This window comes from Ambystoma mexicanum, chromosome 9 (assembly GCF_040938575.1).
Source record: "Ambystoma mexicanum isolate Mex_15411 chromosome 9, UKY_AmexF1_1, whole genome shotgun sequence".
In the NCBI taxonomy this organism is placed as follows: domain Eukaryota; kingdom Metazoa; phylum Chordata; class Amphibia; order Caudata; family Ambystomatidae; genus Ambystoma; species Ambystoma mexicanum.
In genome coordinates this window covers 458,517,938-458,531,241 of record NC_090931.1, presented here as the reverse complement: position 1 = coordinate 458,531,241, position 13,304 = coordinate 458,517,938, and the positions used below count along the sequence as shown (strand labels likewise).

Sequence of the window (13,304 nt, the reverse complement as noted above, 5' to 3'; positions counted from 1 at the left end):
CGCCTCCCAAACAATGACAGCCCGGATTTCAAACTTCACCACTCATGGGAGGAAATAACCACAGAAAAGTGGGTGTTATCGACAATAGCAGGAGGTTATTGCGGTGAGCTCCTAGAAACTCCATCAAACCTCCCCCTGCGCCAAAGGCAGACATCAAGAGAACAAAAACTCATCTTGATAGAAGAGGTCAACACGCTGTTCCTCATGGACGCCATCGAGATTGTGCCTTCCGAGGTAAACAAGGGTATTTATTCAATATACTTGCTTGTGCCAAAAATAATTCTAATCATGCGCCCAGTATTAGACTTGGGCCCTGCAAACAGTTATGTAGAGCCACAAAGGTTCTGCATGACAACTCTACAAGAAGTAATTTCCCTGCTAAAACGGGGGGGGGACTACATGGCAACATTGGATATTTCAATGCTCTGAGCGCACAGAAAACACTTGCGGTTCAAAATACCAAACCACCACTACCAATTCAAGGTGCTACCCTTTGGAATAGCATCATTTCCAAGGGTATTCACCAAGGTACTGGCGGTGGTGGTGGTGCACTTGCGCAGGGAAGCAATCCCAGTGTATGCCTACCTGGACGACTGGCTGATTCCAGGAGAAACTCCTCATCTTTGCAAACAAAACACGCAAAAAACCCATAGATATTCTCTTCAAATTAGGCTTCTCGATAAACGAGAAAGTAGAGTCTTGTACCAAACGCATCAAAACAGTTCCTACGAGCTGTATTCGATACAAGAACAGGCTTAGCCTTTCCATCCAGGGAAAGAGTGCAGAACATGCTTTGGCAAATACCCCAGTGTCAGGCCGGTCTCCAGATAAGCATACGCAAAGCAATGCGTTTGCTAGTCATGATTGCATCGTGCATATACCTGGTCCCACACGCATGTCTGCGCATGCAACCAATGCAGGAATGGTGGGCGAAACAATGGTCTCAGGCAAGTGGTCAGTGGGACGATCCAGTGGTCGTTTCGCCAACACTAGTACAAAGCCTACGCTGGTGGTCAAGAGAAAATCTGTTAAAGGGAAAACCCTTCCACGATCCCGAAGCGCAAGCGATTGTCACAACAGACATGTCGCTCTCGGGGTGGGAGGCTCATTACCTTCACCACACAGCACATGGCCTGTGGACTCACGTCACAAAACAAAACCCGATCAACCTGCTGGAAATACTAGCAATACTCCAAGGACGGCAAGATTTGAAATACAACTATCAAACCAATCGTTTCAGGTTCTAATGGACAGCACAACTGCGATGTTCTACATCAACAAACGGGGGGGCACACATCTGTCCAAGTTGGCGCAGCAAATATGGAAATGGGCACTCAGATGGGGGATGTCCCTATCATCCCAATACGTTCCAGGGGTACTCAACACTCTAGCAGACTCTCTGAACAGAGATCCCCTACCAGAGGAACAAGAGTGGTAACTAAACTCAAGCGTCGTAGACCACATCTTACCCTACACTAGACTTGTTCGCTACAGGAGAAAACAAACAATACCCAGACTTCGTGTCGAGGCTCCCCCAGCCTGACTCCATGGGGAACGCCCTATGAATGAGCTGGTCAGGGAAATTTGCTTAGTCCCCCCCCCCCCCCGCCACCCCCGACATCCTTAATAAGCAGAATAGTCAACAAGATGCACCGGGAACAGATGACGCTCATCCTAATTGCTCTATGTGAGCGAGACAACCATCGTATCCAATTCTGCGCAAACTGGCGATGTGCGATCCCATCAAGGTCCCGTACCTAACCGACCTGTTAACCCAACACGGGGGAACAAAGGTGCACCCACAACCACACTCTATGAACTTGGCAACATAGCTCCTGAAGTCCTAGAGTTCCGACACCTTAATCTACTACAGCGGTGTATGGATATCCTCAAGGAGGCATGAAAACCTAACACCAGGCACTGCTATTTTGACAAGTGGAGAAGATTTGTAATTTGGTGCCAGTCAAAACAAATACACCCTATAGAATGTACTCTTTCACACATTCTAAATTATATGCTCCACTTGTTAGATTCGGGGTTAGTATTCAACTCTATAAATATCCACCTGACAGCTTTATCAGCCTATACCGCCTCTCGGAGTAATGTATCGTGGTGGAAAGTGCTGGCCATTAAGGCATTCATGGATGGAGTTAAGAGACTCCACCCTCCAATTTCAACCCCCCTGCCAGGATGGGATCTCAATATAGTACTAGCAAAGCTCATGGGAACCCCCTTTCGAGCCTATGCATCAGTCAAGTCTTAAACACCTGACATACAAAATTACCTTCTTAGTGGCTATTACTTCCATTAGAAGAGTTAGTGAATTGCAAGCGTTGTCAGTGCAGGACCCCTTCTTTATTAGCCATAAAGATAAATTGGTTTTACATACTCCTCCTAGATTCTCTCCTAAATTCAATTCTAAATTCCACATGAACCAATCCATTGAGCTTCCGGCTTTCTTTCAGAATCTAACTAGTTCAACTGAGGTTAAACTCCACACACTAGATGTGAGGAGAGCGGTCCTCTACTACGTAGACAAGACCAGGCCACTTAGGAAAATAGATCAACTGTTTGTCTCCATAGCAACAGGCAGAGAGGGAGACCACATTTCCAAGAATGCCATCGCCAGATGGATAGTCAAATGTATACAATTATGCTATTCATTATCAAATAAGACACTGCCTTTCACACCAAGAGCTCACTCCACACGGAGCACAGGAGCTACTCTGGCTTTGATTGCAAATATCCCCTTAGACAGCATTTGCAAAGCAGCTACATGGAGCTCAGCACACACTTTCACTCAGCACTACTGCATTGACGCACATCCCAAGCAGATATACAGGTAGGACAAGCCTTTCTAAAACATCAATTTGCTGCTGCTCCTTCTCACAACCCACCACCTTCTCCTAATACTGCTCGCTAATATATGCATAGCATGTGATTTAAGCAGATTCCACAAGCCTCAGAAGGGATACATTACTCACCATAATCGTATTTCTGATGCTTGTATCTGCTTAGATTCACATGCACCCACCCTTCTTCCGCTGAGAGAAGGTGCACAGATGTTATATGAGCTTTCTGTTATATATATCTGCTTGGATACACTTGTATGCACGCTACACTTCATGCAACTTCATGTCAGAACAAAACAATCTGAGGGACCTCAACGTGTCAAGGACCATGCGTACAGTGGACGTCACTAGGGATAGTATTACTAGGGATAGTATTACTGGCACGCCTTGACAACGGTAATACTTTGCAGCTTCTACTAGATGTCGGCCTATGCATAGCATGTAAATCTAAGCAGATAAAAGCATCAGAAATACGATTACGGTGAGTAATGTATCGCATATCTAAAGTGCATGCACAGGTCTGAAGCTAGTGAAGAAAATAGTAATTTTCCTGTAAATTATTGTTTTCTCTTTGTCATTTATTTCATTGTGCTAAAGAAACACCAGCTCCTCTTTCAAGCAAAATAAATTGATCCTCCTGCACCGAGACATTTAAAATGTACTTTTACATTTAGGGCGTAAAAGGTCTTGAAAGGGACTTGTGCTCAATGTTTTTATGTCACGACTGACTAGCTGTATGTGAAAACACTGAAGCAGTAAGGAAATTACAGGATTGTTTTGCGCTACTGAGCACTCTTTCTATTTCTGTAGAGGTTACAATAAAAGCACTTAAAGAGAAAATTAAAGAATATGAACAGACTTTGAAGACCCTGGCAGAAAATATAGCTCTTGAAAAAGAACATAAGTTACAAAATGACTTTGCAGAAAAAGAGAGGTAGGTGACGTTTACCAACACTGGTTGCTTTAGAAAATAAAATACTAAAATGATGGTGCATATCATAACTGTTACCATGACAATTAAATGGCTATAACTGGGAACACAATACACTGGGTGATTACCATGCCCTTCTATTTTAACTGCATTTCTCTGCATCAATTTGATTTCAGACTAAATGGCGAATAGCAGCGATTTACAATAGACAATATGTAACTTGTACTAAAAAGCAAATGCAGAATATGATTGACTTGTTTTGTTTCAATATAGAAAGTTGCAAGAGGCACAGATGTCCACATCCACAAAGCTTGAAGAGGCTGAACATAAAATTCAAACTCTGCAAACAGGTTTGAGATCTTAATCCAGTTCAATTATGCTTTATTGGCATGATATGTATTTACAATTATTGCCAAAGCTATACTAATATGCATGTATTGTAGCTGCTTATCTTGTCTCCAGTACATGGTTGCAGCATTGATCGTGTGCTGCAGTATTCTGAATTGAAGTTAACACTGAATTCCATGGGAAGTGATATTCTGGTCCATGGGTTGGTTATAACAAATCTTTTTTTGCATTTTATTCTGTAACTACATTGACTCTTGGTGTTTGTGGTAAAAGGTTAATGGCTTAAAGGAAGTTTTAGTTTGGAAAATTATAGAATGCTCCGCAGCTCTGCATGCTTCTGTGCACTATCCGGCTTTTTGCATTAAACTTGCTCTGTATGGTGTGGCAAACCAGGAGGAGGACTGGGACCACAGGTCATATTAAAAAGGATTTTATTTAACTTGAAGGAAAATGCCTGTCTAACCCTTTTGATAAGAGGAGTTTCCTTCCTGACTATACTAAAGGTGCTTGTCCATAGCTAAAATGGTCCTCTGTCCAAACCTATTCTCTAAACTAGCCCTACCACTTAGAAAAAATGTAAAAGAAAAACTTGGCAGAAGGCCCTGACGTCAAAGTTGTTCACTCAGATCTCTTTGTTTCCAGGAATCCCTCCTAGTTTCGTTTCCAATGTTTGTCCTTAGAAAACCACCCTCCCTGGTTTAAACAGATCTTGCCTATCTTGTAAAAGTTCCAAAAGTCTCATGTTTATTAAATAGTCTCAAGTTCCTGAAAAGGTAAAATGTTCAAATTGTCATACGCAGAGAGATGCCTCCTTAATTCCTCCTCCACTTGGGTAGGTGTTTCCCCACTAAGTTCAGTTCTTGCTTGTCTCTGTGTTACCCTTTAATTTCTTCTTCACTTGTCTTATTGGGCCCCTCAAGCTCTCTTGGGTTTCTGTGTTTCATTGTCTCGCTAATCTGCCTGGCGTATTGGTGACACCTCTCTACATATGCCTCTCTTGGTTCTCTGTAGTTTCTGTGAGCCTTTTGGCTGATTACAATATTACGGTTTCTTGAACTCCTCCACTTATTTCTTCTGGAATGTAGGCGGTCCCTCTTCTCTCTGCGTGGGTTTCTCTGTCCCAATGTCTCACTTGTCTCCATTCGGTATTTGTTAACTCCTCTGTCCATTTGTCTCTCGTGGTTCTTGGGAATTTCTGTGAGCCATTTGGCTAATTACAATATATGGGTTTCTTGAACTCCTCTCAGTTTTAATGTTCCACTTATTTTGGCTAGGAAATGGGTGCTCCCTCTTGGCTGATTATAATATTCAGGTTTCTCGGCTTCCGAATCCATTGTTTCTTTCTCCGGGCCTTTGATCCCCTGGTATGGGGGTTAGGTTAATCCTTCCTTCGCCCCCTTTCATTCTCTGGTCTCTCCCGGTACCTTCTATGTAGCAGGGTTTGCTCCCGTGAGGTGGCGTCTGATCGTTGACAGTGGGGTTCTCTGCGGCTTTCTGGCGTTCCCTGTCTGGACAGAAGCGAGTTTTGGGTTCCATTCGTCTCAGCGCTTCTCGGCTCCTTGGTTCCACTGTTGCGTGAGGCGGATTTGTTCCTCCCGCATATTCTGGATTCAGCCTCGTTTCGCGGGCACAGCCTCACCACGTCCTGCCTGTGGTCATGCATCTAGATAAGGCTGGCTCTGCACTGTCTTAGCCTCGCTGAATCCGCACAGCTCTGTGCCGGATCACTGGCATTTCTTTCCTTATCCAGGTTCACTCTGCGCCACAGCTGACTCCACTGTGCAGCGCGGCTTTGCCCCTCAGTGACGTGCTCCCATCAGAGGCTCGCCCCAGCGTATATTGCTTCTTCTCCATTCACGGGTTATCGTGCCTTTGTTCTCGCTCCGTGACCAAGAATGGGTCTGATTGTGTTGAGCTGTCATGCCCATTGAAAGACTAGCATTGTCTTGAGTCAATCATCCAAAGGCATTTTCAGTATGAGTCCCACACCTGAATGTAACATCAGTTTCTCAGAATCCCAGGTATGCAGATAAAGCTTTAGTTATAAGGAGTTCCCTATGGGAATGGGAGTAATTGTCCCCTAGAGGTGTCGCTCCCAGTGAGGTCCTGCTTCCCCAAGCTCCTAGAGAGGGTTTTGCTTGGCATGCTCACCTCCCTAGCAACGGGGCGGAGGTGGTGGGGGAGGCCAGGGAAAATGGAACAACGGCTATGGATTCGTCACAATGGTCAATTTAGTTTAAATTCTATTGGCTTTCTGTCCCTAGCTTCAGTCAAAACTGCGAGCAAGGACATGGAATGGGATGGTTATGTGGAGTCAACATACGTCCCCTGGGAACTGAGGGTTTGTAGGAAATTAGCTAAACCTCAAAATGGTAATGGTTACAAATGGTACTCTATGGATATGGATGTCATGACATTAGTTATTTCAAAAATCTTTGCTGAAATTACATTTTGAGACGAGCAAGCATGGTTAAGAATAAACAAAGATTTTATTTAAATGGCTTCACTATTGATCACAACTGAAATTATTTAAAATGTCACTGGCTGCTAGAGCTATTTCTCAGCCCATAACAAATACAAGGCATTTTGTGTTATGACCGATTACTCATGTGTCACAGGTCATACTGGGCTGTTTCAGAGATCTCAAGTTGCCGAATGGGAGCAGTTCATGCAGCTTCGAATTGCTATGCATCCTATTACTGTTCTCCAGCTTGTGGTCTGGCATGGATTCACATGCTCATGAATATTCCCAGTCGCCAGGCTGGAAATCCTTGGTAAGAGAAAACTGTTTCACTTCTGGCATCCATCTTAAGATTTTTACCGCACGTCCAAGTGTTGGGCGTTCTCGTGTTTCGCTCTTAGAGCTTTCTGTGTCTTTCGCGCTTTTTTTGCTAGGAAATTCCTATTTTTGTTTGATCGAGCCTGTGTGCTCTATTGTTTCTTCATCCGACTAACGGTGATCAGTTTGTCAGCATCTTTCATCGCCCCTCAAGGGCGGATTCGACAAGGGTTTCTTCTTCGAAGTTTCCAGAAGGCCATCGGGCCTGCACCGCACGCCGTACCGTGTCGGAGGAGAACGATGGGGCTTCCCTCTTTAAGCTCTACACCAGCTGCGATTTGCAGAATGTTTTCATGGAGGACAATCATTCCCAGTGCCTTTTATTGTCTTCACCTGACGCGCAAGAAGGAGGATTGTGAGATCTGTCGTGGCTTTATCAAGCGCACTATGAAAGATCGGCACATCAGACTGGCGGCGTGGCTGAGAGCCAGGGCCACTACGATGTGTGGTTCACAGGGGCACGCCTCATCACGATCCAGCCAGTTAGAGCAGGCTTCTAAGTCCATGAGGGCGCTCCATCCGTCGGGGTCCAATACAAGGCCAAGCACAGCAAGTTCGTTTCCGTCGGGGTCGCTGCGCAAGCGGGTCCCGCGATGGCCAGGGCATGTTAGTTATCTCCATCAGCCTCAGTCTCCAGCCATCGCTCCAGTTCTTTGTCGAAGAGAAAGTCAACTACCCCGGGGAAGCTGCGGGACAAACCGGAGAAGGCCAAACAGCCGGGCAAAGTATCTGACCTACCTGTGAAGGCCCAGGTGATACAGGCTACATCGAGTTGGTGGTGGCCGCCCTTTCGAACATGGAATGGGTTTACCCGATCCAGGGTATCCCTATGGCGGCCAGGGTGGCTCTTCCTCCCATACGGGAGGCTTTGGCCAAACCAGTGTAAAAGACCCCAGAAAGGAGGATGCCGTCCCTTTGCCTGAGAACGACCCCTCAGGACTCAAAAAGAGGTGGGGGGGTACAAGCACTTCAGGGCACGGATATTTCTTCTGACGAGGATGAGGGTTCCGTCCACACCATGCCGGAAGACATTGGTGATGATGACGACCAGAACGTCGATGAGGTAGTCGCCCCCAGAGGGGTCGACGATGTAGACGCTGGGCCCAGCGACCCTTCTCCCCTGGCACCTCCCAGAGATCTGTTGCATGACAGTCTCTCGACCCTCCACACGCTGGTGTCGGAGATGCAGAAGAGGATGCCGACGGCACCACCAACGGCGATTGAAAAGGAAGCGCCACCCTACGCCCCAGCCACCAGTGACCCCCTCTGCACTCCTCCTAGGGATATTGGGACAGACACAGCAACGACAGACAACATCTCTCCACCTCGCCCACGGACACACTTTGCACTTTCAGCGACAGTGTCCGCGGATACCACTGGTGGCCCAGCAGGAACAACACATCCCTCAGCTGCGGCTGAAGGTTCGGGCCATGTTACAAAAGGGGGTGATAGACCTAGTTCCGAAGCAGCTCCGGGGCTCCAAAGTTTACTCCAGATACTTCGTAGTAAGAAAGAAGACCAGGGGCTGGAGGCCCATTCTCGATCTACAATGACTCAACAACTACATCAAGTCCCAAAAATGTAGGATGGTCACGGTGCAGGCCCTGCTCGGCCAACTGGAGGAGGTAGACTTCCTGTCGTTACTGATCTAGAGGACGTGTACTTCCACGTCCCCATTCACGGAAAATATTGCAAGTTCCTGCGCTTCATTTTACAGGGGAAGCACTATCAGTTCAAGGCTCTCCCCTTCGGACTGAAGTCGGCGCCCAGAGTCTTTACGAAGTGCCTGGCTCTTGTGGCGCCCCATCTCCGCCTACATGGAATTCATGTATATCCATTTCGAATGGATTGTGTCCTCCAACGTATTCCACATCTTTGACATGTAATGTCCACAGCTGTGCACTTCGGAAACTTTTTCGTCAGAGGGCGCTCTGCGTCAATGACATCAGGTCGATGTTCCTTGAAGGAAGGCCTCCGTCGAGGGCGACGTCACCGGATGTTACAAATGGGACACACGGCGCCCTTAGCCTCAGTTCTGTTTTTTCCACAAACGTGTTTGCTTCGAGATCTCGTCGCGCCTTGTGTGTTTCGTCGTATTGATGTCTTCTTCTTCGACCCCTCCGACGCCACGGTCTGGCTTCAAGACTTGCCGGGACTGCAAGTCTAAAATGTCAATCACCGACCCACTTCTCAATTATTTGTGGTGCTTGGGCGAGAGTCACGACACCGACAACTGTTCAAAATGCCAGTCGCTGACTGCCAAGGCCTTGCGGGAGCGTAAGGGGAAGCTTCAGGTGGGTAGGGGTTCTAAACCTAGTAAGTCCCGAAAATCTAAATCGTCCAAGGGGGGGGGAGGTTTCCACCAACGACTCGAGAGGCGATTCTCAATGTTTTACATCTGGAAGCAGGGGGGGCACCAGATCCCCAGCGCGCAGGAACTGTGGCACTGGACCGTCGCCCACTGGGATGTTTCTCATTCCTTTTCACCTGGCGGGAGTAAAGAACACCATCGCCGACTCTCTCAGCAGGGAGCTGCGCTCTTGCCACAAGTGGGAGCTTTGGCAGGATCAAGTGGACAACCTCTACCTCAGGTAGGACAGACCCAGATCGATCTGTTTGCGACAGCGATGAACACCCAAGTGCCAGCAGTTTCCCCAGCCGAGGAACATGGGGGACGCATTCTCCTTCCCGTGGGAAGGCCTGTTCCTGTACGCGTTCCCTCTGTTTCCTCTACTACTGTGCCTCATCAGTCATTGTCGGTGCAAGATGATCCTCATCACAGCAGCGTGGCTGAGGCAAGTCTGGTACCTGGACCTTCTCAGCATGTCAGAGTTGCCTCCAGTCAAGCTACCAGTGGTCACGGATCTGCTCGCCAGCGAAAAAGGCACAATCCCGCACCACGACCCAGGATTGCTGAACGTGAAGGTCTGGCTCCTGCAGCATTAGAGTTTGGTGGGTACGTGCTGCTGGCGGACTGCAGGGAGGTCCTTGCCAGTGCGTCATCCACTCTTGATTGCTACGGGCACAAATGAAAGCGTTTCGTTACTTGGTGCCGGTCGCAGAAGATTAAACCTCTTAGGGTCACGCCCCCCCTCAATTCCTTCCGTACTTGTTGTCGTTGGCTAAGTCGCCACTGGCGGACTCCTCCATCAAATTTCATCTGGCGGTTATCTCCCGCTACACCAGGTGTTGAGACGGTCTTCTCTTTGGTCACATAGTCTAGTCAAGGAGTTCATTAAAGGACTGTTCCGATCGTTCCTGCTGATGAAGGCACCTGCCCCGGTGTGGGAACTCGGTTTGGTGCTGACTAGGCTCATGGGGACCCCCTTTGAGCCTATGCTTCAAGCTCCTCTCAAATGCCTTTCTTGGAAGACCGCTTCTCTCGTGGCTGTCACCGCAGCCAGGTGAGTGGGTGAGATCCCGGCCCTGTCCTGCAAGCAGCCCTATTTGACTTTCCGCGAGACGAGGGTGGTGCGGCGGACGCACCCCTCCTTCATGCCCAAGGTTCCATCGGAAATGGTGTTGCCTGTGATTTTTCCGAGGCCTTAGTCTCTGGCTGAAAGGACTTTGCACTCGCTGGATGTGGCTCGAGCGCTGAAGTTTTATGTGGCCCGCACAAAGTTTCCGGGAAGACTTCTCAGCTTTTATTGAACTTTGGTCCTGTGAACCATGGGAAGGTCTTGTCCAAGGCTTCCATCTCCAGATGGCTCTCTGACTGCTTCACTCAGTCACCATTTGGCAAACCGACAGCTGCCTGGCCATCCGAGAGCCCATTCTACCAGAACTACCGCTGCGACGATGTCGTTACTCTCTGGTGTGGCCCTGCTAGACATCTGCAGGGCTGCTACGTGGAGGTCTACGCACATCTTCACGAAATTCTACTGTGTTGACAGGGATTCCAGAGAGGAGTCCAGTGTCGGCCAAGCAGTGCTACGCAACCGGTTTGCTTGAAGGTGAGCCTGGTGAGGAGGTAAGAGTAATTGCTTCTGTTTAGCCTTGCCACGCTTTGTGCTTGTGTATGTATGTACTGCTATGTATTCTTTATTCATGAGCATGTGAATCCATGCTAGACCCCATGCTGGAGAAGGAACAAGTTACTTACCTGTAACTGTTGTTCTCAAGCATGGGTCTAGCATGGATTCACATGCAAACCCTCCCTCCTGCCCCTCTGCGGCTCTTTCTGGTCATACTGCCACTTTACGTGCTGCCAAATCTGAAGATGGTTGCCAGATGAGGGGTTTAGGGAGAGGGCAGGCATTGGCTGGGGGCAGTATGACCCAGAGCTCAGTGATTGGTTTATAGGAGAAAGACAGTTTGTAAATGAAAGTGAAACACTTTTTTGTTTTTCCGAGGATTCCCAACCTGACTGGGACTATTCATGAGCATGTGAATCCATGCCATACCCATGCTGGAGAACAACAGTTACAGGTAAGTAACTTGTTCCTTACTCCTGCATTTATAAATGTGGAAAACCAAAACCACAATTCGTAATGTAAACAATGCACACCATGACGGAGCACATTTTGTGGTATTTTCTATTGTGAACCTTTTTTTGTGTTTACACTCATTAAGTCATACCATCTATACACAACCAGGTTTTGGGGCAGGGGTGACAACTCCCCCACAGTAGAGCTGGGTCATTAAAGACGACCCCCACCACTTCCAGCATCCACCTCGAGGGGCGAGGGCAGGAGCCCCCCCAGCCCCACAGCCCAGCAGAGGATCCTGTCGAGGACCGAAGCGTGCACCGGACCAGGGCCTGCCTGACCCTGTCCATATAAGTGCCTGACTCGCCCATGCCGGGCGCATCGCGGCACGAAATCGAGGCTAATCCTCGATTTGACTAGGAAGAACCGCCGGCAGGCGGATCGCCGGCCAACCGAAGGCCATACTAAGGCCCTGTTTTGCCCCTGTTTGGCGCATGTGAGCGCAACACCCAATCTACATCCCCACCATAAGATTCTGCCGTATTGAGGCCTCCTGACAGACCCACTGAAAGAGTCTAGTCTAACCGTGGGACAGCCTCCGTGATGCCGAGGAGGAAGCAGTACTTTCTAATTGCACTATCTGGACTCAACCCAATGTGAGTAAGCATAACACCTTTAGCTGCTTAGTCTACCCACGATCCGCATGTGAATGTCTACTGCCTACTGCTAGAATATACACACACCTTGGTGAATTTACTCTTGCTAACTATTTGTTACTCATGTGCATCAGCCTATTGCTACTGTTCTCGTGCAACACATCGCGCCACGCCTACTAGTGCCGCTGTAATCATGTTGTGCCCTCTGGTCGCTCATTGACCACAGTAATCATGTTGTGCCCTCTGGTCGCTCATTGACCACAGTAATTGTGTTGTGCCCTTTGGTCGCTCATTGACCACAGTAATTGTGTTGTGCCCTCTGGTCGCTCATTGACCACAGTAATCATGTTGTGCCCTCTGGTCGCTCATTGACCACAGTAATTGTGTTGTGCCCTTTGGTCGCTCATTGACCACAGTAATTGTGTTGTGCCCTTTGGTCGCTCATTGACCACAGTAATCATGTTGTGCCCTCTGGTCGCTCATTGACCACAGTAATTGTGTTGTGCCCTTTGGTCGCTCATTGACCACAGTAACTGTGTTGTGCCCTCTGGTCGCTCATTGACCATAGTAATCATGTTATACCCTTTGGTCGCTCATTGACCACAGTAATCATGTTGTGCCCTTTGGTCGCTCATTGACCACAGTAATTGTGTTGTGCCCTTTGGTCGCTCATTGACCACAGTAACTGTGTTGTGCCCTCTGGTCGCTCATTGACCACAGTAATCATGTTGTGCCCTTTGGTCGCTCATTGACCACAGTAATTGTGTTGTGCCCTCTGGTCGCTCATTGACCATAGTAATCATGTTATACCCTTTGGTCGCTCATTGACCACAGTAATCATGTTGTGCCCTTTGGTCGCTCATTGACCACAGTAATCATGTTGTGCCCTTTGGTCGCTCATTGACCACAGTAATTGTGTTGTGCCCTTTGGTCGCTCATAGACTATAGCAATTGTGTTGCCCATGGTCATATATTCACCACACTGCACATCTGTACGAGCCCTATGATTACTGCAACTTAACACTATGTGCCTGACCTCATTTTCTAGATAACAACATAGCAGACTTAGCAGTTACTCTGCCTGCACTACACCATAACTAAAACTCTAGCCATCTATCCAGACACAGAACGCTTACACATTACACAATGCTCCTTATACTATCCTACCTAGTATACCTGGCCTCCTCACTCACCCCATGGGAACATCTCACCATGTCGCCTCTTATAGCAACTACAATACAACATTCCACT

The 13,304-nt window shown here is 47.9% G+C and overlaps 1 protein-coding gene across 4 annotated transcripts in view; it reads left to right on the top strand.

Annotated features, from left to right (window-relative positions):
• CUX1 (cut like homeobox 1) overlaps positions 1-13,304 on the top strand; it is a 2,307,153-nt gene that overhangs the window by 460,221 nt on the left and 1,833,628 nt on the right. For all 4 annotated transcript variants that reach the window (XM_069614989.1, XM_069614986.1, XM_069614987.1 and 1 more), the window contains exons 6-7: positions 3,663-3,786; positions 4,057-4,133. In XM_069614989.1, coding sequence (XP_069471090.1) covers positions 3,663-3,786; positions 4,057-4,133 — 201 coding nt within the window. The remainder of the gene's footprint in view (positions 1-3,662; positions 3,787-4,056; positions 4,134-13,304) is intronic.